Below are 27,626 nucleotides of genomic sequence, written 5' to 3' on the forward strand. Positions count from 1 at the left end.
CACACAGGAAACGGCAGTGCTGCTGGAGATCCAGCCAGGTGTCGTTCTTATTGGAGAAAGGCTCATTTATGAAAGGGTGCTCTCTTGTGGCCAATGGGAGTAAAATATGACCCAAGGATGCTGGAGGGAGAGATTGACAAGAAATAATATGCTGCTCTCATAAAAGAGAGGCTGGTGCTGCTGGACATCTTTTTATAGACTCAACATAAGAAGATAAGCTGCCCACAGAATATTGACACAGGGGCATTAGAGTTATTAGACTTAACATGAAACATATAGATAGATGGATAGATAGAAAGGTAGATGGATGGATAATAGAATAGTAGATGGATGGATAGATTATAATAAAAATAAACTCACATCCTCACTTCTCTGCAGTCAGTTCTGAATCCGGAGCGGTGCTGTGCGCTCTAGGGTCCGGGTTTTCTTTTTCTCCCCTCCCATCTATTTCCTCCTTGCTTGCCACTACTTTACCTTCACTTGTTCAGTCTTCACTCTGAGAGGAGGAGGAGGATGGTTTATGATTGGCCAGGCGGGGACTGGTAGTCCGGAGGCTGGCATTGTGTTCCGCGTTGATCCCCGTGTTCTTGTTTACACCTTGTGGACGGGGACGAGACACCCAGTGGCCCAACAGAACAAACTCGGGGGTCCAGTGTGCAGAAAAGCTGGCTATCTGACAGCATCTCCTCCGTGGTTACTTGTTTTCTATTTTCCCAAACCACAAGTTTCTCTTTTGCTGGGAATCGGAACTCTCCCACTGCGTTTAGAGCAGCAATGCGTCAAACTTTTTGGTGACTTCTGTGGCACCTTACTGCTCCCAGGCAAGCAGGGTATGAGTCCAGCTGGACATGAGATCTACCAGGAATAGCAGCGGCAAGTTGTTTCTTTACATCCACAGGGTCTGATATTTACGGACCGCTTCAAACTTTGATTACGGGCGGAAATTACACCCTCACATTCTGCTTGGTGATGGATGTGTTTTGAGCGTTGCAGTCTGTTTGCGTAAACAGTCAACTATTTACCAAAAATACGACATCCAACATAAATTACTGGACTGTTTTATATTTCTCCTTTTCCTGAGAAATCTGTCAGGGGATTTTGTTGGACAAGAGCAACTTGCTGTGTGAGAAGCACCGCAGGTTACGCTGCGTGGGAAACCCCGGGAAGCTCCGCTACGGCGTAGCCGGAAAAGATGCTCTCTGTTCGGATACAGCGTGGCCAAGGTCTCGGTCCTCTGGTTCTTCTCCTCCTGGTCGGGAGATATGTCGTGTCTGGCACTGGTAAGTTGTGAAATCAGTTTGTTATTATTTTGGAAACACTGTATGTGACATGCTGCAACACTGGCATATTTACACAGCGAGTTTGTTTTAATTTAATTTGAGTAGCCTATATCAAGTCAAACAACAAGAAAATATTCGGACTTTCCACTTTTTACTAACCTCAATGTTACCTTCACGCCCTAACTTTTGCTCCAGGCAATTTAAAGTACATGCCTTGGACTCCAGAGAGCACCCATATCAGTGCAGGGATCTAGGTTCGCCTGCTGACCAGCACTTTCTTTTCCCCAGTAAAGTCTTCAGTCTTACAGTAGACCCGAGCTCAGAGCTCTCTTTTCTTGAAGCGGAAAAATCAAACTCCCCCGGTGCGCAGGGAGTAATTAAGGTTTTGCTCCATGCCTTCTCAGCCTCTCCAAAAAAAAAGAAGAAAGGCCTTGTGAAAAGTAAGACAGAGTACTTAAAGCGCTTGAGGGGAATTATTAATAAAAATTCTCATTGCAAGATCTACATTGAGTGTCTGAGGTGTAGAAGTTGTGTCTGAAAGACTACACCCACATGATCATAAACCATTGATTCTTTTTTAATCATTATTTTATTGGACGTAGAATTTCAGTCTGAACAGAACATGCTTTGATCTGGGAAGAGCATATTTCTCAGAGTTAATGCCTTAAAAGACTGCAGCAGCTCTCATGGAGACAAAATCACTTGGTACATAGGGCACGTCACAGTTGGTGATCTGAGGGGACAAGACCTGGACACCAAGGTGACACCCATTATGAATGATTTCTCTCAGTGTGGCCTAGTGGTAGGCACGCCTGGACCTTTCCTCCCCTCCCTTTGCCTGATAAGATTGAAATACAAGGCAGAAATCTGAGGCTTTAGTGGATTGAGGATTAAGCTCGGTTTACAGTAGGAAAAAAAAGAACAATGCGAACAACAATGAGTGCAGACTCTACACATGCATTGCTAAAAGTCCACTGACTCTGGTGAGGAAGTGCATTTTTTACTTAATGACAGCAGTCATCTTTTCTAATGACACTGACTGTCTGTCCAGGTCTGTGGTCATTTATTTGATTGCCAATAAGAACCCACCGCCGTACCTCCCAAAGTCCTCGTGTGTATTATTCCCTGAACAGGCGGAGCAGAAAAGCAGCTTACGTTTATTAAAATTGTGGAACATTCTGAAATCCTTGCATGAGAAATGAGAATCGTTCACATAAACAGTTGAGGATTGAAGTGAGGTCCTGTTAGGGGAGCAGAGCCTGGGAGGAGGGGGACGGCAGGGGACAATAGCTCAGTGTGCCCCAGTAAAGTTTCTGTCTGGGCGAGAGCAAGGCAGAGATATATTTAGGGAATGCATGATGGGACAGACAGATTGCATTTATCTTCTCTCCACTTGTGTGTATACCTTTCCTATGCCGCCTTCCCTCAGATCCCTCCTGTCTCGGCCTCTGCCTGCATTGTGGATGTGCTGAGCTCACATTTCTGCATTGGTACTCCTCTTTCTGTGTTGACATACGCATTAATTACCCAGACTGCCAGGAACACTTGTCTGGAGTAACTACCCTGCTGTCTGCTGCCTCTCTCTCTGGGTTTGTTATTATTAATGACTTCATCAGAATTAAAAAAAACATACGGGAAATTTGCACAGTTTGAGACACATTGGGATCAAATGAAGACAATCTGGCGACGACGGGGGGGGTGAGGCAAGAGACCAGTGTCCAGACTGGGAGGTCAAGCCAGGAGGTGAGCGAGGCAGAGGGTAGCGAAGAAGCAGTTGAGTGTTCAGAGTCAGGCAGCGTAGCATGTCAGACACTCCCAAAGAGGTTGGACGGATAGTGACACCCCTCCATGATGTGCTGTCTCATTTGTGTTAAGTGTGGGAATCATCTTACTCTTGAATAACAGCACAGCGACACTAAGAAGACTCTATGTGAGTTAATAACAGGTTACTAAAATCTTTGTAGCCCTGCTCTACACTTTGCTCCGAAGAATTCTGCAATTTTCAGCCAAAGTATGAATTTTAGATGCATACAAAGAAAGGATTGTGACAACACAGCTAACCTCAAACAAACACCAAAGCAGAATCCGCTTCAAAGATGCTCAACAGATTGGGTGTCAGATTAGATTAAAGTGTCTCTGAAACATGTAGTCATAACAAAAGTGCTGCCAGGCTGTTGCATCTGCAGAGATTTGGACAGGTGGTTGGGCACCGTGATAAATAAACACACCGACAGCCCTCTTTAGGCCAGCCCACAGGCCAGACTAGTTCCTTTAGGCAAGTCCTGCTGGCAGACCAGACCGGGCCACATGCTGTCCCGGAGCAGTGCATTAGTTTTATGACCGTCAGGCGGCAGGGGATGGGATCGCTGGCCAGCCACTGCCCTCTCTGCTGTATTATTCATATGTGCAAAGTGGTCTTTGTTAATATTTAAAATGTGCTTATGATGCTCAAATTCTTGACATCAGAGACAGCAAAGGACGTGGGAGGAGAGCAGTTGCGCAGCTCTTATTGGCTTAGCTGACCCGGGTGACTGCAGGGGGTAGTGAAGGATTTTAGGGTACCAATAGGCAATTGTAGACAAGATAAAAGAGTGGCAGTTCGAGCAAGTGTGCCAATTGCGGCCAGGGGCTATTGCAGAGGTGATGTGTGAACCAAACAACAAGAGGGGTTACGCAGGGAAATGCTATCCATCTGAAGAGGAAATAACAGAAAGAGAAGATGGAAGAGAAATGAATCCGAGAGAGACACATTGAGATAGATTGAACGCAGGGCATGGCTTTTAAATATCCTTTATGAGAAAAGAGCGAAGAGGAAAACTCCATAGCAGTGGCATTCAAGCGTCATTAAACCTCTGGCACAGGCCAGAGAATGAGGCGAGGTGTGTGTCGGGAGGAATAGGTAAGAAAAGATGAAGAGAAAAGCAAGTGATGTGCAGCAGGAACCAGGTTAAAGCCAGCAAAGCAGAAGAAGAAACGGTTGTTCAGGGAGAAAGATATCGTCGAGGAGGGGCGGAGGGTGGAAAGTGAAAAAGAGACACACAAATCCACTTGGGGGATGTTTTTATTAAGGCTCTTATCGATGGAGAGAGCTCACAGTATTAAGAGTAGACATGTTTAATGCTTTGCCAATACTTTGCATGTTAGACCGGACCATAAATCTCCAGCAAACAGCAAGGGCTCTGTAGGAGGCAAAATGGCGAGGTAAATGGAAGAAGGAGCTGACTATAAAGAATGAAGAGAGGAATTGGCAGAAGAAGAAAGTTAGAGCAGAGATTTGCAGACTTGAGATGAATATGGTTTTAAGCACAGGTCATTATTTTCTTCTGCAAAAATGAAATGTTCCCCAAGTATTAAGAATCAGAGGACGTAACATAATTATATAATCAATACTACTAAGTCAAGCAACTTATTCAAACTGTGCATTATTTAAAAAGTGTTCATCAATTGAAGCAGTTTGAATATTTCATGTGATGCCACCTTGGATTCTGGTTGAAAAATGTTTTGTTTATCTCACACCAGATGGTCTCTCTTACCTGGGTGCCTTCACATAAAACAGTAATAAAATGCAGGAATGCTTCAATTTAGTCCAAACATTTAAAGCCATTGATGTTTGAAATTTAAAAACATTTCTGACCGAGCTATTTATCCCAGGGTTAAACTCGTTTTTTTTAATCGTTTTTTTATCACTCATTGACTTTGAGGCGATATTTTCTGAATAAAACACAAAGAGTTTGGCACAGGCAATCAAATAGCCCGGGAGTGTGTTTGAGGCAAAAAAGTTAAAGTTGGAGTGAGAGAGGGGGTTGATGGATGGATGGATGGGCCGGGGGTGGAGGAGGGAGAGTTTCGGTGGCAGATGGGAGCTGAGTTGCTGCTGGGCTGGCAGGACAGGGCACCCCCTGCCCCTCCAACCTGCCCTGTGGGGGGAGATGGGTGGGGCAGGCAGGGAAACAGGAAGAAAACCTCTGTGGGGTTCCATTGTGCTTTAGATGAATAGGAGACTCCACAGAGCTTTTTCAGCCCCTTTGTGTGGGGTAAAGGGGGGCTGAAACAGAACACACACACACACTCAGAACTCATTCACAACAGGAGCTACACTTGCATTTATGTGTGTGTGTTCATGCTTCCTAAGATGGGTGTTACTGTTGCATAACACACAGGTTAGTTAGGATCACACCTGCTTGTTGTCTCTTAAAAAATCTCTGAATCTCATTACGATTGATATGCAAAGACAGTGACACCTGACATCAAAAGTACAGCACACACCCAGAATCCCACACATACACCCACATATGCAAAACGGAGCCACATCCTCCGATGAAGAGGTAGTATTTATTTGTATAATGGTGAAAGACCCGCTGGGTCACTTGGGAGGAGTGAGAGAGTGAGTGCAGGAATTTTCATTTAAGATCTCAGCAGCACTCTCGGCATCGTGACCAATAGGATCAGGATTCACTACGGGGGGTCTTGCCAGATCCTGAACAACCCCCCCTACCCTAAGATATACACACACACACACACACGCGCACACGCACACGCACACGCACACGCACACACACACATACGCACACTTGGTAAAAGTGGTAGCGCTGAGGTCCATAGATCAGACGCAGTGTCAGCACTTGATTGGCTGTGCTGTGGTCCAGCACTCTGCGTGTGTGTTATATAAAAGGGAGGTTTTTCAGACCATGTATATTCCCCTCAGCTTCTTAGCAGAGGCTTTTTGTCTTCAAAAGGCAGTTGAGCCAAGTCCTCTCAGAGCTTAGACCACAGCCAATCTGTTAATGCTTGTGTTTGTGTCTGTTTGTATGTGAGTGTGCCATGTGGGCTTGGCTTACTGGAGGAAAATTCAGCTTAAAGTGTGTTAAAATGTACTGCATTAGGGAAGTGATGGCAGTTAGTGTTATTCTGACTTCCACTTATGAATGTGGCATACAAAGCTAAATTCCCCCACATCCACATTAATAAATTGCCTTCACTTGTCCCCATTCTGCCTTCCTTCAATCTCTTGATAGTCTCATCAGGTGTATTTATAGCTTATAGGCTCACATATACCAACCTTTGTCATTCATATCTCTCACACTCCATCATTTTTTCCCCCAGCCAGCTCTCTTGGCGGAGTTTGGGAATTGCTCTTTATAAGGCACTGTGAAGAATCCCATTTCTCTGAGTGTAACGCTTATTAGGGTCCCATCTGCCCTTAGGGTACTTATGAATGTGGGGGGTGTTTGGGTTGTCGTGAGTAGGTAAAGGAGGGGGGACGAGGGGAGCTTTGTCATGACTCTGTGTAAGTGGATGTGGGTGCCACTGGGGGCTCGTGCGAGGTGGGATGGGGCTCTTAACATTGTGGAGCACACACACCAAGCAGCTGGTGTGTCTAAAGTAGGGGAATGACACACGGACCTCCCCGGAGAGATGGCGGATCGAGCGTACGTGTGCATATCTCCGGCTGAGAGAGAGGGAACGGAAATGATCTTGCCTCCTTCTGTCTGCATGGCAGGCAGCTAGGCAACAGCAGGACTTTCAAACAACTTACCATTTATTTCTTCCCTTGGGTTTTAAATCAAGGCGAATGATTGCTTAATGAGAGTATTTGTTATTTGTGAGTGTGTGTAGGGTTGGGTAGGGTTGTGTGATTGGCTGCATGTCAGCAGTGCGCTGCTGGGTGATTTAAGGTAGTTGCCGTTGTGGAGTTAAAGCACCACTTTTTGTCTCTCTCCCGCCCCCGTCAGTAATGGATCAGTGATTGGCCACTTAATCAGAGGTCAACACGGGCACATTCAGACCTCTCCTTACCTTCTATTTGCCTGTTTTCTTACTTTTCCTTGTCTTTCCGTTCTTCTTCTCTCCCCTCCTCTCTTCAGTTAAGCTTTAAATACAGGGCAAAAGAAAAGTGTCTGCTATGCAGTATCTAGCTTCATCCTCCAAATATATGCAGACACATACAAGCACGCACAGAAGGGGCAATAATCCTGCTTCTGCTCAAGCACTCTTGGATCACAACCATGGCAAAGAGAAGAGTGAAAGAATGAGATCTGCCCTCATCCACTCTTTAATTCCTCTACCCGTCTTCAGCGCCAGGACTTAATTCTTACTTCTCCTCCAGAGGCTTTGACTGGGAGGCTCCTAACACAGTAAATATTCTGTTCTCGCCTTCGATGCAGGTCTTAATCAAGGGCTGACAGGCCCTTCTTGGCTCCAGCTTGTGGTGTGGGTGCATACGCCATGGGTGCACACTGATGGAAAGCAAGCCTTATTACTTAGGTATTACTCCCTTTTCTGCATGGGTCACAGTGGGGTCACACGCCCAGCCTCACTCAGCACACAGCGCGCGCACACACACCCATCTCTCTGGCTCTGGCAGGCGCTCTGATTGCACAGGAGGAAACCTGGTCTATCCTCCTGCTTCATGCACCCAGCCAGGTGTATGGCAAGTGCTCCACAAAATGCCACCAGGCGTTGGTCACAGAAGAGTCAGGAATCACTTTAAATGAGCGCCATGTGTGAAGTACGACGGCTGGCCTAATGTGGCAGATGTACCTGCATGTAATTAAGGTTACATTTAAGTGCATGAGCTCACACGCACGCATCAAGTGTGTCAGCGGGTGTGTGTTTCAAGCCTCTTACCTGCTGCTGACCAGATGGGCTCAACAGCTGACCTCACGCTCACCTCTTCCCGCCACTCCGCATAGATTAGCTGGTGAGCCGAGCTGAAGCACAGTGGCATTATGATGGACACATCGACCCCCCCTCCCCCACCCCAACACACTGTGTGTGTGTGTGTGTGTGTGTGTGTGTGTGTGTGTGTGTGTGTGTGTGTGTGTGTGTGTGTGTGTGTGTGTGTGTGTGTGTGTGTGTGTGTGTGTGTGTGTGTGTGTGTGTGTGTGTGTGTGTGTGTGTGTGTGTGTGTGTGTGTGTGTGTGTGTGTGTGTGTGTGTGTGTGTGTGTGTGTGTGTGTGTGTGTGTGTGTGTGTGTGTGTGTGTGTGTGTGTGTGTGTGTGTGTGTGTGTGTGTGTGGGGCTAGTTGGGCAGCGCCCGTGGCCGGCTGTTTATGGGGATTATGAAAGCAGATGGACAGCCATGCTGACTGGTGAGGGTTCATTAACTCTGGGTGTCTCTGCTCTGACTTCGCTCTCGCTCAGCTTCACTTGCCTCCAATCCTCTCAACAACAAGGTGTGTGTGTGTGTGTGTGTGGGCAGAGCAGGTAGGAAAAGCACCTCACGCAAGCAAAGGAAAGTCTTATAGACGTTCATCGATCGGGGATATATGTGAGCTTGAAGTTTTTTGCTTGATTGGTTTATGTTGTAGCGTTGCAGCGCCAGTAGCTGCCACTTCTCTGTTTTTGCGCTGTCTGGCGTCATCATGTTCACCTGCTCCTCCCACCATAATTCTTATTGCAGCATTCCTGTCATCTGTGTCAAAAAGAGGGTTTTTGCAGCAGGGGAAACATGTTCCACGTAATCATACTAGTGCCGGCTGACGAGCTATGATCTAGTTTTGATGCAACACCTTCAGCAGAACATCATTTTCATGGAATTTCACTGCCGGGGAGATGAATAGGTGTAGTTATAGTGGGTCATTAAACACTGAGCGGTGTCTCTCTATGTCTTTAGCTTCAACCTTCACGCTGCAGCCAGCTCCTGCCCTCTTTGTCAACGGCTTGATAAAAGAAACATGTATCACGCAGGGACAGATAGGTATACCTGTGGAGAGACAGACAGACAGACAGACGGATGGACGGACAGACAGACGGACAGAAAGACAGACAGAGAGAGAGAGAGACAGACAGAGAGAGAGACAGACAGACAGAAAGACAGACAGACAGACAGACAGATTCCTGGACAGATGGGTGGTTCAGAATCCCTCCCTTACTACTGCTAACTCGTATTTAACATACATACATGACCGTTTTATCAACATTGTCATCCAGCTCTCAAGTCTATTTCCCTTAATGTTCCTTAAAATGATTATCAATTATATAAAAAAGTTGTTGCTTGATTTTCTTGTGATAAACCACTTGTAAATAAAGCCCTGTTGTGGCATGGCATGACTCTATAGTCAAGGCACAATTCTGTAATTGTAATGTCCTTGGTTACTTTTCATTGACATGAACCTTTTGATGTAGTATGATGAGAACCAAAACTATTAAAAAAACAGCAGATATCCCTCACATTAGCACCTCAAACTAACCGCAGGGGCACAGGGAGATCATTAACTGGTACCTTTCTGGAGTTTTGCGCCCTGTGCCCTTCGGAGTATAACATACCTGTAATGGAAAAATGGTTTACAGCAGAACAGAGACAGAGTGTAACTTCTCTGCTGCTTTTTAGCCCTTTGTGATGAGTTGATGGAGCCTTTTTGTGTTACATTTAGGCTAGAAAACTATGAATGGCAGAATGAAATGGAACATTTATGTGTGCATGTCAACGTCCACCCACGGCTCTGCCAGTACCGAAGTGTGTGTGTGTGTGCTTGCATATGCGGCCATGGTCTGGTAAGTGTGTGTGTGCTGAGATGCTGTCGCTTACGGCGCTTCTCTTTATGCTCTTGTGAGCGTGAGTTTGTGAGTGACAGTTATACAGCGGTGGAGAGTGTGTAAATCTCCTTTCCTCTAAAGCTCTCAGCAGAGGGCCTTACATTAGCACAACAATTTACACATCTGTCCTGAGGCGAGGAACGGGCAAGTCTAAGAATAATGAAAGTCTCAGTCAAAGATGGACTGTGTGTTTGTGTGTGTGTAAGAGAGGAAGAGGGAGAGGTAGGGGAGTCTCTGTAAACAAGAGACAGTGGAGGTTTATTAAAACCCCACTGCCACTCACCATCCTTTTGTCCTTCTATTTTCTGTTTCCCTCACCTCATCTCCCCCTCTCCTAGCCAGAGGAGCGATTACATGCCTCTGTCTCTCTTGTCTTTCATCTCTTTCTGTGAAGAGGAGAGGAATGAAGGTCCTCTGCAGCGTGTAATTACACAGAGAGATCCTGGATGAGGGTGTCTGTCTCCACAAACAAAAATAAGCAACCCCCTCTCCCCCTAAATACCTCTTGATAGGGGGAGATCTAAAAAGAGACATTTAACTACCTTTAATCCCCAGCAGGGCCCTTGTCTTTACCTGCCACTTATGGAAGCCTAATAAGTACTATCACAAGTGTATTTATTTCATTAGAAGCACTGACACTAACATATGCGTGGCTCAGCTCCAGCACCCTGGGAATGAAATACACAGCTCCTCCATTCATTTTAAGCACAGAGTCATAATCGTGACACATTTACAGGCCGGTGTTCCAATCTTACCCATGAGTCATATTGCTGAATGATTATGGAAGGGTGGATTTTTATGGACTTACATTGTTATTGGCTCAAGCTCTAATTGGCCCAAAGCACATTTGCATTCTGGGAAGGTAATAATGGGGCTCTTTGGAGGCACTTTAAATGAGAAAGTCATTGCACTATGACTTAATTCTGCCCATAGAAGTGCTGATGCCTCCAGATGGCTTTTTTACTGAGTTAGATATGGCCGTTTTGTGTGCATGATCTTACACTTACCCAATTCTTTGGGAATAGCTAACGTGCTAGCAATGCCATTGCTCTCTTGTTAACCATTTTGAATTATAATGTTTTTATTGCTTTCAATTTATTTTTTGCCACATAAGAGAAATGCAAAAAAACTAGCTAACATGACATGCTTGCAGAAATGCAAAATGGGAGTTAACACTAATAGGTTGTTTGTCATGAATCTAGTGGACAATTAAGAGTTATTTTGCCCCTCTTCTCTGTATCTAAATGTATGATTGAGTGTTATGTTGAGGGAAACAAACAGAGGTCATACAGTGTGATTTTAAAATGCCCGGAGGTCACTGAGGTCAAGCACCTCTTTGTCTGAGAGATAGAGTAGGCCTGAATGTGTTTAACGTGTCTTTTTACTTGTGTAAATCCGCCCCCATTGAAATAGACTTCACTGTTTCTCTGAACTCACTGGGAGATGAAGTGAGCGCTCTGGTGCAGCTCAAAAAGACCTGGCGTCAGACAATAGACTGGGGTCTTCTATTGCACTTAACTGGAGTTGCTGAATAGAGCCGGAGTGGTGCAGCCATGCAGCTGCTGGACAATAGCCAGCTCAGCAGAAAGGCAGCCGGTGACCTCCAGGTCTTGTCCACTCTGATCCCTGAACCCTCGCCACACAGAGTCAGCACCAGAAAGCCACAGCAGAGACCCTGCAGTAATCTGAGCAAATCAACCTGAGAAACATTTTGTGTGCACTGTTCAGCTTCTAGTGGCTGCCATAAAAGGCATAGTTATACATTTTCATCAATATCCCCTTTTTTCCGTCGTGAGTCAGATGAGTCATATCTGTGTGAGAAATGTGGGCTAGAGCTAGCTTAGTGTAGCATAGCTTAGCACAAACATTGAAGGCAGGGGAAACAGTTAGCATGGCGGTTTCCAAATGTTGCACTCTAAATGTACTCATTGAAGCATAGGTTTCAAATGAACTCATTCGACTTCCTTTGTTCTAAAAATACAGAAACACAAGTACATAATTGCTATCAACCCACTAAACACTCCCACTGATGACATTTAGTACACATTCACAATTTATAATTTAGCTACAGGTGGTTACACTTTATACTTTAATCCATATTAGCCAGCAGGTGACACATTGTGTTACATGACACACTCGTCATTTACCCGGTAGAATCACGATCAATGCTATATTTAAATCATATCTGCATTACCGCTAGTTTTTTTCACTTACACATTCATTATACATCTGTGTCACTAGCTTAACTGAAGATACAGAACTTGTGCACATCACATGCATTATATCATGGAATAAATCTGAATCCAATTAGAAAATGAATACACTCACTTTGGCTTTATTACTGAAAATGTTTTCAGAAAACCACCGCACTGAATCTCTTTGTTCGAGCAGTAAATAGAAAACATTTTATTCTACTTTAATAATAGTACCTCTCTGAGCTGCAGACATACTTTCATTTCCCAAAATAACTCCTAAAGTACATCCAAAACACAACTTTACACAAATCCCACAATCAGGAAAAAAAAATATCAACGCACAGGCGCTTCGAATCCCAACCCTGTATTTGATCACTCGCGACCTCCCCTCCTCCCCATTTGTGTATATTCTGAGGATTATTCTGACCTAATCTCTTTAGAGCATAATTCAGATTAGATTTTGTGTTATTATTATTGCTATGTCCATTCCCTACTGTCCTGCAGGGATTTCCTGACTGCTCCAGTGCTTCTGTGTTTGAAAAATTGATTAAAACTGCTGACCACCGCCCTAGATAGCGCAGGATCTGGAAAGTGGATGAAAAAACAAAAGCAAACACAAAGATATATTGCTGCATATTTTAAAAACATGTTCTCTGTAATATGGCTGTACATGCTCAGCTGCAGCGCCAATGTGGAAATCCCCTTTTCATGCATCTATTTAGCATTTACCCTACGTTAGAACAGCAAGGATATTCTCATTCTGAAAAGTGAAACCGTATAATGAAACACAAGATTTGACTCTGCTTAGCAGTTAGAATCTGCCTTAACAGCCATAACGTTTTGCTTATAACCTAAAGCAAAAGTCTGTATGTGTGCAGTTAAAGCCAGGGCTCCATCTGTATTTGTGCTGCCATATCGTCTTGAAATTAGCTCAACAATTTTATTTGTTATGTTTAGTTGCATTTCAAGATAGTGTTTAAACACCATCTGCCTCTTACCTACGTCTTACGCTCTCAAATCTGAACCACAAGAAAACCTTGAAAAATATGACAGTATGCGTTAAATTACAGTGAATTAAAAAAAAATTCAAACATGTTCCTGTCATTCATAATGTGTGAAACGAACAGTGTGTCATTTCCAGTGTTTTCATTTTTGTTATTTTTCCAATTAAAATTAAACCACATTTATAAAACACATTGTATTCAGTCTTTGTAGCACAAAATAAAACTGTACTCATTTGTGCATGTTCTTTTTTACATGATTTGCTTTCTACCTCATTAGAGTAATACTTTTTTTAAGTAAAAGTGCTCCCAAAAAAAAGAAAGTTGAATACATTATTGCAACAGTAAGCCCGTACATTCACCTCACACGGAAGCAAAACACACACCAGGTCCCTCAGTCCCTGAAATACATGACCTGCACTTAATGTCCTTCCAGTGCTCCCCTTTGCTTGCTTGTTTTTCTTAATTAAGATGAATTATAGAATTGCATTGGGGAGCGGGGACAAGGAGGGTTTATTGTGATGTTACCCTGAGGCACTCAGTCAATGAGTTGGAGAAAGAAACAGAGTGCTGTGGATAATTTGGTCCCTGTGCCTCACACCCCTCAGAGTCCTAATGGACACCTGATATGCAACTTTAGCACAACGTAAGACAGCCCTTGCATGTGCGTAAGAAGGAGAGACAGAGGGAAGAGGAAGAAGTGGAGCTTGGGTTTATTGCTCATGTGAGGAGGTGGAAGGAGATGAAGGAAGGGAGACAGGGGAGTCGCTGGGGCTGTGTTTGTGCTATCAGTTTGGGACTTGAAAGAGCTGGCTGCAGTGTACATTTCATTACTCTGTTCTCCTCCTGAGGCCCAGGTGTGTGTGTCGCAGCACCTTCAGTGGGCAGCAGAGCACCAGATGATTAGATGAGCTGCACCCCAGCAAATGGATGCTATTGATCTCCACACCTTGTTATATGGACCACCTCAGAACAGGAGTCTAAAAAACAAGACGGCATGATGAATCTCACACGTCCCAAAATTGCCTTTTCTGCTCGGCGATCTTTCTTACTTCTTCATCTTCACACTCCTTAAGTAGTATAGCTTCACCTCATCCCGTCCACTTTGCTGTTGTCGCGTCGTTCTGTTCCTCTTTCCTCCTTGTTTAATGTGTTCCTCTTATCGCTTTCAAGGTCTCCACAGTCGTTAAAATGATTGGAGACTGTGTAATGTATATTAATGTGCTGGTACTTTTAGAGGAAGTTTCGCTGTGCATGCTATTATATTTCATGGGGAGAAAACACAGTAGAGCGCCTCTGTGTCTGGTAATTAAATTGAGATTGTGATCTGTTGTTTTTTCTACATGCGTTTGCAGAATAGTCGTGCTCTGTGTATCAGAGAGGCCACCTGTGTGCGACTATAACAGGTGGAGGTGAGAGGTCGCAGGGGCTGAGAGACCTTTGGTCGTCATGTCAACACGTGTCAACAGTGTAGCCAGTAGTCTTAGTGCAGCAGAACCATAATTATAATTTTGAACGCTAGAATATGGAGTTAAACGAAGGGCAGCAACCTCGGATTTGCACTGAATAAATACATTGAAATGTTACATTTTGATGTTATGAAGGCACAATTGTGAGCTATTATAACAGAAACTGCAACATGAATACTCAATGTTATTAACCAGCTTCAGAATGGGCTGATAACACTGTTCGCATAAATTAAGCTATTTTCAGAGAAGCTGCACATAGTTTAATTTTTATTCACATCAATCATTTGCTGTTTGTGTTTATGCCAGAGGTTAGCGTGTTAACTATTCAAGCTGTCTTATAGTTGTGCATATGATGCAGTTTATAATATTAGAATACCCTCAATTGCACGTGGTTTCTGTAATCTCGTCAGCCACCCAGACACTTACATGTTCCCCAGCACAGCTTCTACACACACACACACACACACACACACACACACACACACACACACACACACACACACACACACACACACACACACACACACACACACACACACACACACACACACACACACTCTCTATATGCTGGGTCTTTGTTGTTGTGGGAAATTGAAGTTGTGAAGTCAGTCATGCTGAATAGATTGTAAATTGCGGGGAAGATATAAACACCTTTTATGTTTGCAGCCTGCCATTGTGCTTCACAAATGACCCAAGTGACCGCAGCCATATGAGGGTCAAGCAGTTCTATTCTTATCGTTTCCAGCACAGTGGGGCCCGTTCAAGGCTTGCCGCCGTTGCTCTATGGCCCATAAGTATTAGGAAGACATATCTAGCGGAAGTTATTAGAAAGTTTTCCCTTCTATTACAACGCCTGAATACTTTGAATTGAAAGAGATTGTGGAACTTTTGAAACTTCTTTTACTGAAGAAGCTATAATCAATATTTTTGCTGTAGCAATCGACAAAATTATGTGTATTGCGCTAGTGCTTGCTTGCCATGCTTACCCCTTCCATCATGTTTCATGAATGTCAGGAAAGCAGTTTTTCTGTTATCCTGCTGACAAACAAACAAACCCAAATCATATCGGCCTTTGCGGTATGTTGTTATCCCTCAGAAATCTTTTGTGTTGCTATCGAAAGAACTGAATAACATTAAGCTCCAGGATTACCGCTTATGTTGATTGTCAACCATTTCAATCTTGTTCTAGATTTTTGTTGAAATATCAATGCTATCCGCTAGCTCCTCCTCTCAAGCTAAATCGAGACAATAGACCATGTTTTAGTGAAATCTAGCAAATGTGTGTGGGTTTACAGTCATCCAGCACCCCCAAATGACCAAACAAAATCAATCAGTGCATGTTTAATGTGGGAATCTATTTAAGAAGGCTCCTGTTCAGTACACACAGGACTTGGTCATTATGGTGATTTACTGACTACTTGCACTAGATTATGCAGCTCCACAACTTCTGGCCTTTAAACTTTATAAAAGCAACTATTGTCTTTGCCTTTTTTGAAACAAGTACAAGCATTCTCTCTGGTACTGTAAGTCTCTTTGGATAAAAGTATCCACCTCTCATCATAAATAACAGATGAATGTGGAGCCGGGTAGAGCGCACTGTTTGGCAAGAGTTTATTTGCTACCTGTGTTTCACTTTAGTGTACTATGAGTCTTTGACGGCGCATCTTTGGCTGGCGTCAGTGCTATGAGCTCAGAATTCTCAAAGCGATTATACAGAGTTAATCTACGTGAAGCAGAATAATCCAGACTGCAAATGGGGAGTGTGTTTTCGGTACGCATGCATGTGTGTGCGGTTCCAAGCCCCTCTGCGTCGTCTGTACACATCCCACAGATTGCCCCACAAAATCTAATCAGATCATGGAGCGTCCCATATGTTGCATTGGTGCCCTTGTTAATGCTGTTTGTGTGTGGATCCAGCGAAAACACAAACAGTCCCTACCTGTTATACTTTTCTTTCTCTTTTGTTGTCCCTCAGCCTTAACCTTCAAAGCAATGGATTAAGCACCTCACTTGCTTCCACCTTGTCACATTTAAGGCAATGCATTTACAATAGTCAGATTCTGGGTGTGTACGTTGTGTTTGAATTACTTTCACCCAGTTCTGTCTTTGCGTGTGAGTCCATTTATCTAGTCTCAGAGCAGCTCTTTCCTTGACTTCACATCCTCAATAATCAATACTGGTCCTATGAATCCAGGTCATCTTTGCTCCTGTGTCTTCTCTCTCTCGCGTTCTGTCTTTATCAATCTCTGTCTCCCTAACTCCCTCTTTCCCTCTCTCACTTGTACTCTCTCTCCGTCTCTGTCTTCTTCCTATCTATTCCTGTCCTCTTTTTCTCCTTCTGTCCGCACGTTCTGTCTTCCTCCTCCTGCTATCCTTATCCTGAAAAATGACTTTGCCCATCTGGACAGAGCCCTGCACGGCCGTTACACTATTAGTCCTCGTGTGGCACTGATTAAAAATAGATCAGTACTGAGTCAGAATTAGTCAAGATTTTTTTTCTCTCCAGCCCCCTCCTTTCTCCACTCCTTGTATGCTGAATTCAATTGGCTAATGTTAAAAAATTGATATAAGATTAAAGTAAAAATAGCCATAAACGACCCACTCTTCCCTTTTTGGTCTCTAGTCTGGTGAGCCGAGCTGAAGCACAGTGGCATTATGATGGACACATCGACCCCCCCTCCCCCACCCCAACACACTGTGTGTGTGTGTGTGTGTGTGTGTGTGTGTGTGTGTGTGTGTGTGTGTGTGTGTGTGTGTGTGTGTGTGTGTGTGTGTGTGTGTGTGTGTGTGTGTGTGTGTGTGTGTGTGTGTGTGTGTGTGTGTGTGTGTGTGTGTGTGGTGTGTGTGTGTGTGTGTGTGTGTGTGTGTGTGTGTGTGTGTGTGTGTGTGTGTGTGTGTGTGTGTGTGTGTGTGTGTGTGTGTGTGTGTGTGTGTGTGTGTGTGTGTGTGTGTGTGTTGCAGTGGGGGTTTGTCAGTGAGTACGTGTACCCCCTGCGGACCTCTTTGCAGGGGTGCCGTCTCATGTCGAGCGGTGTGTGAGAAGCTTGTCGAGGTAAAGCTCCTGTCAGCGCCTGGCCGGAGGGAGTGTACTGATGAAAGGCCTCTTCATCATCCTAATGGGATACACAAACCTCTTAACCAGCACTGCTGCCATGGCATGGAGAGAGAGAGAGAGAGAGAGGGAGAGCACAGAGAGCCAGGCCACACATGCCAAGGAGGTCAGAAAAAATGTATAGTGTAAACAAAAACAATGCTGTTAGAAGAGGAGGAGGGGGCGTGACCCTGGGTTAGATCAGGTTGTGAGAGGTTCAGGGGGCCATGGCCATCAGCATTAGCGTTACAGAGGGTTAATGCCCAACGGAGCTACCACCAAGCACCACATGTCCACTGGCAAAGACTCAGAAATAGGACTAGAAATATCACACATTTTACACATTTAAATAAACAAAATAGAAGAAAAAAAACGTATGGAAAAAATGCACCAATTTGAGCACATCTTCCCTTTTATTCAGTAACACATCTTCACATTCACACCCCCTTAGGACACATTTTAATAACTTTGACTTTTTACTTACAGCCATCCTTAAGTTAAATGTTCTATTTATCCCATACTTGTATTTATGAACAAATACCTGCTGGGCTAATGACATTCCCCTCCAGATGTCCTTTCTTTCAAGTGCTAATTTGAAAATGCCTAAATGCTGTCGAGCTACACAAAGATGGGGAACGTACATCTTCAGCGAGGCAGTTTTTTGTTTTTGTTAAATAAATTATAATGTGTTCTGTTTCTGGTAGTGTACTCAAACCATGAATGTATCTCTCTCATTTTACTTTCATGTTACCACAAGCCCAAGAAGCTTCACACTCAAAACTTTTTTCGTTTTTTAACAATATCTCACTTTTTCTTTTGCTGACTTATTCTATATTTTGGCACGAAGGACAGAAAAACTTTTAACCGACATCTGTTGAGCACTGCGTGAGTTGGGTTTAAGGGATCACAAGACTTTTCTAGCCGATGCGATTTGAGTCAGGCTAGAGGAGGATGCACGGTCAGGGTGTGGATCAAAGCACCAGCCCCGCGGCGTTGAAGGGGGGGGGGGGGGGGAGAGAGAAGGAGAGAGAAGGAGGAGAGTGAGAAAGGAGGAGAAGAAACCAGAGAGAGATCGGGAAAGAGTCTCTCAACATTATTGTCACCGTGTCACACACTCCGGCCACTCAGTGTCACCATCAGTCTGTGTTGGCCCTGGGCGTCTAGCGGGTGACACTCTGACTCTCCGTCCGTCCATCCATCCATCTCCCCCCTGTTTCAGCTTATACACAGGCACGTTTTCTCCCTCATTCGCGGCCGCATATTCTTTTCATTTTATGATATGCCGAGGGGATTTTCGTCATGCTCTCTTCATCACTGCTCTCTTCATCGCTGCTCTCCATCACAGCCATTCCTGCCAGTCCAGTCATATTGGCCGCGGCCCGAGGCTCTTGGGTGTTCTCTTTTCCCGTTCAAAGCCGAGTCACTATCCTGATCCCCGGGTCAAGGACGTGTTCCCGAAGCATCGTCGAAGAGAAACGAAAAAACAGGCAGAAACCAAAGCCTCATGAATGATTGATGCGTGAGTGCTGACTCATCACACAGGAGAAATAAACCAACATTTGACCTAAAACATAACTAGATTTACATCCGGAGATGCACACCGGCCGTGCGGGCTGCCGATAAATTTGCAGCAACGCTACCAGTCTCTTTTGTGCAATGCAGAGTTATCATTTCTCACTGCTTCGCAATCTCTTAGCAGCTGAGATGGCCAGATATGGAAAAGTTGGCCTGGCCTAAACTGATAGTCTGCAAGATGCTTGTGCTTTAGTTATTACTTTTCTGTTTTGGTTCTGCACTGCACTGAGATTACCTGGCAGTCAAACAGCGTGGTGTGTTTTCCCCTTCCTATCTTCAACTGCACATTTCCCTCTGACGTTTTAGTTTATCTGGGTTTATATTTTTTCCCTTTCTTGCTGTCGAATTGAAAAAAAACACACAAAGTACCTCAATAACTATGAGGAAAATGCAAAAAAGAACTCATGTTTTTGAAAATGTGAGCAAACGTGACTCAATATATGCTAATAAATCAAATCAGATCTGGTTGACTGACACAAGACGTTTGGATGGAAAACCTTTATTCCCCTTTCCCCCTTTGGCCTGATTTGAGCAAGTGTGTCCGAGTTGAGGCAGGGGCCGGAGGGAAATGTATTTTTGAGAGAATGATGAAGCGAGGTAAAAGGAGAGTGAGAGAAAAAGATCAGAAGGATAAAACAACCATTAGCTTCAGCACAGGACTACTGTTGCTTACAAGACCCCGACATGTGCGGGGCGAGGAGATTGAATCTCACCTCCATGTTCTACCTCTCCATTTGTCCTCCTCTGCTATCGCCACATCACCTCCAGTCATCTATCTCCTCCAACATGGATTTTCTGCCTATTAGTGCCCTAATCTTTTCTTTTCCTTGTCTACCTCTGTCTCCCCTTGCTATCTGTCTATTTCTATCCCTACCTTTTCTCATTTTTATTTTCTAAAATGTTTTTTAAATCATTGGCTTTTAAATAATCCCTGTTATTCAAGCAATTATTCAATATTTAATCATTGGTTATCCTCAAGTATCTTTTTCGGAAATGTTGCTGCTTGTCGGGTGTTTTTGGAATATTAATGCGCTTGCATCATTGCAGACATACAATGAGCGGTATATTCTACAATTTAATTTGCCCAATTTGCCAAGCTCACAAACCATCTCTCTGTCACACACACATATACACACATTTCACACACAGAGGCTAGCCTACAGCATGTTGCTTGTTATGTACGGCATGTCTAGGGATTTCTCTGATGCAAGGGGACGCAATGAAGGAACAGAGTGACGCCAACCCCGCTGTGTTTGTGTGGAGTGTGAACGTGTGTCTGCCCGGGCACATGTGTTGTTGTTTTATTTTCATCTCACTTTGTTTGTCGGTGTATTGTCAACTCTGTCACAATGACTTGGTAACTATAGTTATTTGTGAGTGGGGATATCTGGCATTTCTGTGTCATGCTCTGTACGCATCTATGACAAGGAGGTCTGCTCTGGTCTTCACATGGCGTCCGACCCTCTGTTTCTGGGGGTGACTTGATCCGCTGTCAATCCGGCTCATCTCCTCATCTGTTCATTAGCATGACAGAGGAGCCCTCCTGCCAAAGCAGTTAGTCACAAGAATCAGCCCCTGTCACAACACATTACACCAGCAGGCATCTCTAATAGCACTGGCAGTCGTGGCAACCATAGCCAATGCCCACAGTACGCACACACACTCACACACTCGGACCAATCAAGAGTTGCACTTGATCTGCACCCTGGGAGTGTTTCTGTCTCCCTCCATCTCCTTCTACCCTGCTCCTTCCATCCACATATCCTGCCTCCTTCCTTCCTTCCCATCTAGCATGGCTATAGCCTTTTCATTAACCCCCTCCCTCCTTACCCTCTCCCTCCATCATCACCTTACATCAGCCAGGTTAACTGTACTTACCCCTCCATCCCTCCCATTTTTTTTTGTCCATTCCCAAAAAGTTTCTCCCTGACTATCTCTATTTCTGTCTCCCTTCTTCCTGTTCTCTGTCTTCATAATGCTGGAAGAGATCAAGACTTTTCATTTTTAATCCATCACTCTTCCCCCCATGATGGTTTGTTCTCTTTTTCTTTCTCTCTAGAACCCCCCCAACACTCTGCTCTCTCTCTTCATTATCACCTGCTCAGGGTGTCGAATGTGATTTGTACAGGAAGTTTGATCCGGCCCGCTTCCTGTCTCCAAGGAGACGAGTTGTCATATCAAATAATAAAACGCGCATATGTTGTGGCGCTTTTTGCCGTCTCTTCTCACAGTCACAGTTCATGCCTCTCGACTCTACATATTGCCACGTGACAATTCCACGCGATGTTGGGCCGGATATAGCTACATTCAATTTCTCTTTTATATTCTCTTCATTTTAAGACAAAAAAATAGTCAACTTCAAATTCCCATCTAAATCTCCTGTTACCCAGGTGTATCGAATGATGAATTGTACTTGGTCAGAAAATGGAGGTCTGGGGTTGTGATGTTCATTATTAGCAAAGGTAACGCACACTAAACACTATATAAGAGCAGATTTGTGCCTTGTGTAAAAACGTTGGCAAATACTTAATAGTTGGAGAGCTGACACCAAAACCGGATATAAGAAGAACTATTAAGAACTAAATAACCTATACAACAACAAACTTGGTTTTTCATACCGTCAGTTCTGGGGTTAAAAGCAAAAGGCCTGGATCGCCAAAGCATCTAAGAGCAGTGTGCTAGCCATTCAGAGTACACATTTTCTTTTGTTAATGTGATCAATCGACCAAAAAATATGATAATCAAAGTTCCTCACATTTAATACGTGTTTTTCTTTGCAATAAAAATGATTTGCCGACTATGAAAACAGGATATTTATTGCTTATCTTTTTAAGAGTGATCTCTTTTGTGTTACTTAAGAAAAGATTGGTGAATCCCAGAAATCAATGGGTTCCACAACAAAAGAAGAAGAAATGTGTTTCTATATCGCTTCCAACAAGAGCCAATGTGATATTCTGAGAGCTTAAAGGAGCAAACTGTAAATTAGTCCCATGCTGAATATGTGCTTGAAATCAAATGAGAGGGTAGCAGAGCCTGAGACTGTTGGTTGATGCAACAATTGTCGGTGTTTGGGTGAAAGACGTGTAATTTGACTGTCTGTGTGTCTCCAGTCTTACCGGAATCCCTGACTGGGGTGGACTTACTGGTTTTGTTGAGGTTTGTTTATGTGTGAGGTCAACCCCACCCTTACTTTGTGTGTGTCTTTGTGTAAGAGACAGAAAAGTGGGGTGAGAATGAGCAGATATTTGCCTGTAAGGCAGGAGCTGTCAAGTCTTGTCTCAAGGAGTGGCCATCAGGATTGACTGGCATTTGACAACAACTTCCCCCCACCCAGTCTTATTTACACAAACATAAGCACAGAAATATACCTAGAGTAGGGATACCAGTAGAAGTAGTATTAGTGGTCATTATGAATTGACAAATATAGCTTTTGATATAAAGTATGTGCATAATCCTGCCTTGTTTAGAAATGTAATTATACCTCAATAAGAGATCTTTAGGCAACTGTGTGTGTGTGTGTGTGTGTGTGTGTGTGTGTGTGTGTGTGTGTGTGTGTGTGTGTGTGTGTGTGTGTGTGTGTGTGTGTGTGTGTGTGTGTGTGTGTGTGTGTGTGTGGTGTGTGTGTGTGTGTGTGTGTGTGTGTGTGTGTGTGTGTGTGTGTGTGTGTGTGTGTGTGTGTGTGTGTGTGTGTGTGTGTGTGTGTGTGTGTGTGTGTGTGTGTGTGTGTGTGTGTGTGTGTGTGTGTGTGTGTGTGTGTGTGTGTGTGTGTGTGTGGCAATCAGTTGGAGGAGCAATGAGAGAGGACAGAAGAGTGACCTGGTGAGGGGACGGGGAGGGCCGCAGAAGTTGGGAGAGAGGTGGATCAGAGGACAGGAGCAGGGGGGGAGACAGAGCCTATACAAGTACAGTGGGATGGAGGGTGAAGAGGGGGGGGGGGCAGGGTAGAGTGGGTAATTACAGGGGCCCAGAGAGGAGAGGCCTGTAATCAGCCTGCCCTCAGGAAGGAATGCAGCTCATCTTCTCATGTAATTACTGCCATTTAAATGGCCCCGGCTTCCAAACACTCATCCCACTGTACTGCTCACCTATACACTACACAGACGTGCGCGCAAACACACACACACACAAACACACACACACACACATTTGCTGCGAGACAATTGGTGACAGAGAAGGAGAGATTGTCTACAAAACTTCCAAATGGAGGAAGTGAGGTGGCAAAAGAAAGACAGACAACAGACACAACGTGTGTGTCTGTGTGTGTGTAACTCTAGTTTGTGTGCACCAGAGTTAATGGCTGTGTAGACTACAGACCTCTAGAGGAGCCAGCTCCATGTGAATACCCACCATGGCAACTAGCCACTCTGGGTGCATTTGCGCAACTCTCATCAAGCAGCTGCACAGTGGTGGAGCAGACGAGCAGTGGCGCCTCACACTACACACACACACACACACACACACACACACACACACACACACACACACACACACACACACACACACACACACACCACACACACACACACACACACACACACACACACACACACACACACACACACACACACACACACACACACACACACACACACACACAGAAACTCAGTCTACCATATGAGTTTGACCTCCAAGTAATAGTTGTGACATTGGTCTGTAATTTCGAGAGGATAATAGGAGAACAACATAGTCTCACCCACTCTGTCTCCTCTCCCTCCCTCTCTCCCTGTCTCCTCACCCCTCTGTCTCCCCCTCTGATAGTGATTGATAGTGCCGCTTGTGTACGCCTGTGTTCCCATGCAGTAGGTGGCCGTCGGGGCACACACAAACAGTGCAGGGCCACTTCTTGATGGGCTATGATTAATGAGCTCCAGGGGGGGGGGGAGTGGCGCCCCCTAGTTGTGATAGAGCACACTTTCAGCCACCATGTGGGCTCCCCCTCCCCCCCCGCCTCCCCAACAACTATAGGCGCTTTCACACCAAGTACTTTTCCCAGGAATAGTTCCCGGAACTTAGTTCCCCAGAACTTTTATTTCCTGGAACTATCTAGTAAATCGCGTTCACACCAGAATAAGTCCCTGAGGGAGCCGCTGACGTCCCTGAGGGAGCCGCTGACGTCACTTCTTCTTCTTCTTCTTCTTCTTCTGCTTTGGGTTTACTGGCAGGCCGCAAACAACTTCACACCGTATACTGCCACCTGAAGTCCCCGGCCGGAAGTCCCCGGAGTTGGGGAGTAGCTTCTAGTGAAGCCTACCGAGTAAATCGCCAGAACGTCGACACCTCCTCATCACTCCACCGCTCCCATGTTTTATTTTGTGTTGCCATAAGTTAGTCTCTCTCCGTTGGTGCACTGGGTTAATGCTAATGCTAATAATGCTGATGTGAGCAAAGAAAATGGCGGCTTCACAAAAACTTTTCAGAGTTTTACGGGGTGTGGTTTGCAATTCGCCCAGCCAATCAGAAATTGGAACCTTTTTCTCCAAAGGAAAGGCCCTGCTCTCTAGCAGGGACTAAAAAGGGGTGAAAAGATTCGCAAAAAAAAGTTCTAGTTCCAGATCTTTTTGGTGTGAACGCAAAATCCCAGGAACTATCGGAACTATTCCTGGGAAAAGTACTTTGGTGTGAAAGCGCCTATTGTCTATCTTGCAAAAATATGTTGCAGTAGCAGCGTTGGGATCACAGCAACAACACAAGCGCAAATCCTCTTAGCGCTCCCACTCTCGCAGTCACACTCACCCACACACTCCAAAACACAGTCACAGAAGCTCACTCAGAGTAGGCCGTCCCTTGCATACACAGTTGGCAAATTTAATCCATAGTTTGTTACAAACACGCCCCTGCTACCTCTCACACACACAGTATAGATGCAGTGTGGGTCGATGTGAAAAACATTCTGCGGTATTCACCCAGTTATCAGTTGAAAAACACTGCTGATTGTCACTCTCTCATTGCGCCGTATTTACTGTCTGGAACCATGCAGTTAGATAACTTGTTTACTTGTGTGTGTCTGTGTGTGTCCCTTGGCAATTTGGCTAACCCTCCAACAACTCCAACTGATTAAGTGTCATAACTACCTAATGCTTATAGGTAAAAGGGAGACAGAAGGTTAGTCTGTTTGAAAAAGGGCAGGTCACACTTCATTATCAATTACAGGGTTGAAGGGCAACACACCTTGCAGCTAAGAGTGGGGGATAACACTATTTACAAGAAGATCTGTAAATGAGTTCTTGCAAGCCTTTCCATTTGCTGTGTGTGTGTGTGTGTGTGTGTGTGGTGTGGTGTGTGTGTGTGTGTGTGTGTGTGTGTGTGTGTGTGTGTGTGTGTGTGTGTGTGTGGTGTGTGTGTGTGTGTGTGTGTGTGTGTGTGTGTGTGTGTGTGTGTGTGTGTGGTGGTGTGTGTGTGTGTGTGTGTGTGTGTGTGTGTGTGTGTGTGTGTGTGTGTGTGTGTGTGTGTGTGTGTGTGTGTGTGTGTGTGTGTGTGTGTGTGTGATCATGTCCTCGGGCTTGCTCTCTCTCCTCCTGCCACCCGGACATGTTGGATGGACAAGCGAAGCATTTCTGTCACTCTGCATCTCCATCACCCGTTCGGCCTTCTCACTCTGCCAATCTGCTTTCCAGCCTCCTGTCACCTCCCTCCCTCTTTCTCTCTCTTTCTCACTCTCACACACAAACACTCTCCTTTTCTTTTCCTCCTTCCTGCTCGAGCTCACACAGATTCCAACTTTTTTTACTCCCTTGCATCTACTCGAGTACACGCCTTGCACAATCAATTACATACTCACCCCCCGTAGGTGACACAGAGAGAGAGGAGGGTTCACACTGGCACAGATATAGCCACTTTGCTGACACCATTTTTCGCATGTTGGATCCAATCAAAGGTGTGACATTTCCATTGCAATGATGAACCTCCAACAACTCTCCACAAGCTCCCGTAACAATTAACTTTGATTTAGTGATTATTAGGCAACAATATTTGGCTAGGTTTGGATTAGTTTTTGGTCATAAGGAAAGAATAAAAAAGCTAGTCAAACATGTGTTTTTGTATACTGTTGTGTCCAAAGTTAATATTTGGAAGCAAACAATGTTAGCAGTATGTGTTAGCCACGCATCGAACACACTCAATAGAAAAGAAGGATAGCATATGTGAAAACAAGACGCCAACAAAAATCTTTTATCACCTTTTTTGTTTACTACAAAAGTAAAATACAGCTATATGGCTTAGAAGGAATTATGCAGATTAGACATATGTTATTTTTTAATTTCCAGAAGGAGGAGACTCCACAGGTTGAAAAAATAAGCCTGATTGTATAGAAATCAATGACAAAATAACCCCAACTCACTTTATTGATTACCTCAGTATACAATTTCCTTATGGGTTTATGGTCTCAATCACTAGTTTCAAGTTGTTTTCGTTACACCTTGTAGTCAATGGTCCCAATTATGAAATGGTTTTACTTTGCTTCACCTTCTTGTGTTACTTCTGGTTAAAACAAACTATGAAGTATCTGGCCAAAATTCCTTTTGGATCCTTTAAAACGATAATCTATAAAACCAATGGGGGACATCATTGTGACAACGTCTACTTCTCATTTACTGTCAGTGGTATTGACACTATTTATTAATCTGTACAGCACTACGATGTGCTGAGCTAATTAGAGAAATTCCACTATGAAGGATTTTCTCAAGTTTGTAGCTAGAAAAAGTGTTTTTACGAAGCCTAGCTACTTTGTCTTGTTTCCAGTTTTGCCTTACACATCTTGGACCTGTTGCTGTGGGCTACAAGGCATACAAATATGCTATTAACATTTTTTTTATTATCTGACTGGGCAAAATGCAACAAATTATTTACCATCAGAACTTTTTATATCTGTCCAAAAGGTTGAAAAAAAAAACTTGTCACTCTACTTGTTAGAGGGGGAAAAACTGAAAGGTCTAGAGGCAGAAAAGGGAGGTAAGGAAGAATCAAGGAGAACCAGAGGAGGAATGTGTGCGCTCGCCTTTGTGAGACATGGAGTCTGTTAGTTAGAGAGTAACCGTGGTGAGTACAAAGAAACAGGCTGCAGAGGCATGTGGAGCCGCCGCAGGTGCACATCTTGGTGCCGGTTTCAAAATATCCAAACTACTTTCAAGACCAACGTGTCAAAGGGCTTTATGGGAGAGCACACCGAGTTGGATCTGTGTCGCTATTAGCAGGATGTCAAATTCGGCTTCCTGCCTCCTGTTGCCTCACAGCTACCATGATGAAATGAAAATAACGGCGTGTCTGTTAGTCACTGGTGAATCAACAGCGTTTTCCATTAAAAGATGACCAGGTTTACCCCCCTGCCTGTGCTGGAAAGGGTTTTATACACCCTAAGTGTTTGTGCGAGTGTGTGTTCAGTCAGATGGGTGAACTGCGTGACTCTTCACACTTCTTCTGCCATTGTTGATGTGAGAAGTGATGCTGTGTGGCTCCGTCCTGCTCTCATGTCGCCTCATGCCC

The 27,626-nt window shown here is 44.5% G+C and overlaps 1 protein-coding gene across 1 annotated transcript in view; it reads left to right on the forward strand.

Moving 5' to 3' along the window:
* Positions 1 to 524: 524 nt before the first annotated feature.
* Positions 525 to 27,626, forward strand: part of unc5b (unc-5 netrin receptor B) — a 48,752-nt gene continuing 21,650 nt past the window's right edge. The window contains exon 1 of the mRNA XM_034152620.1: positions 525 to 1,280. Within this exon, the coding sequence (XP_034008511.1) occupies positions 1,193 to 1,280 (88 nt within the window). The 5' untranslated portion in view covers positions 525 to 1,192. The remainder of the gene's footprint in view (positions 1,281 to 27,626) is intronic.

Source organism: Trematomus bernacchii, unplaced genomic scaffold (assembly GCF_902827165.1).
Source record: "Trematomus bernacchii unplaced genomic scaffold, fTreBer1.1, whole genome shotgun sequence".
Taxonomy (NCBI): Eukaryota; Metazoa; Chordata; class Actinopteri; order Perciformes; family Nototheniidae; genus Trematomus; species Trematomus bernacchii.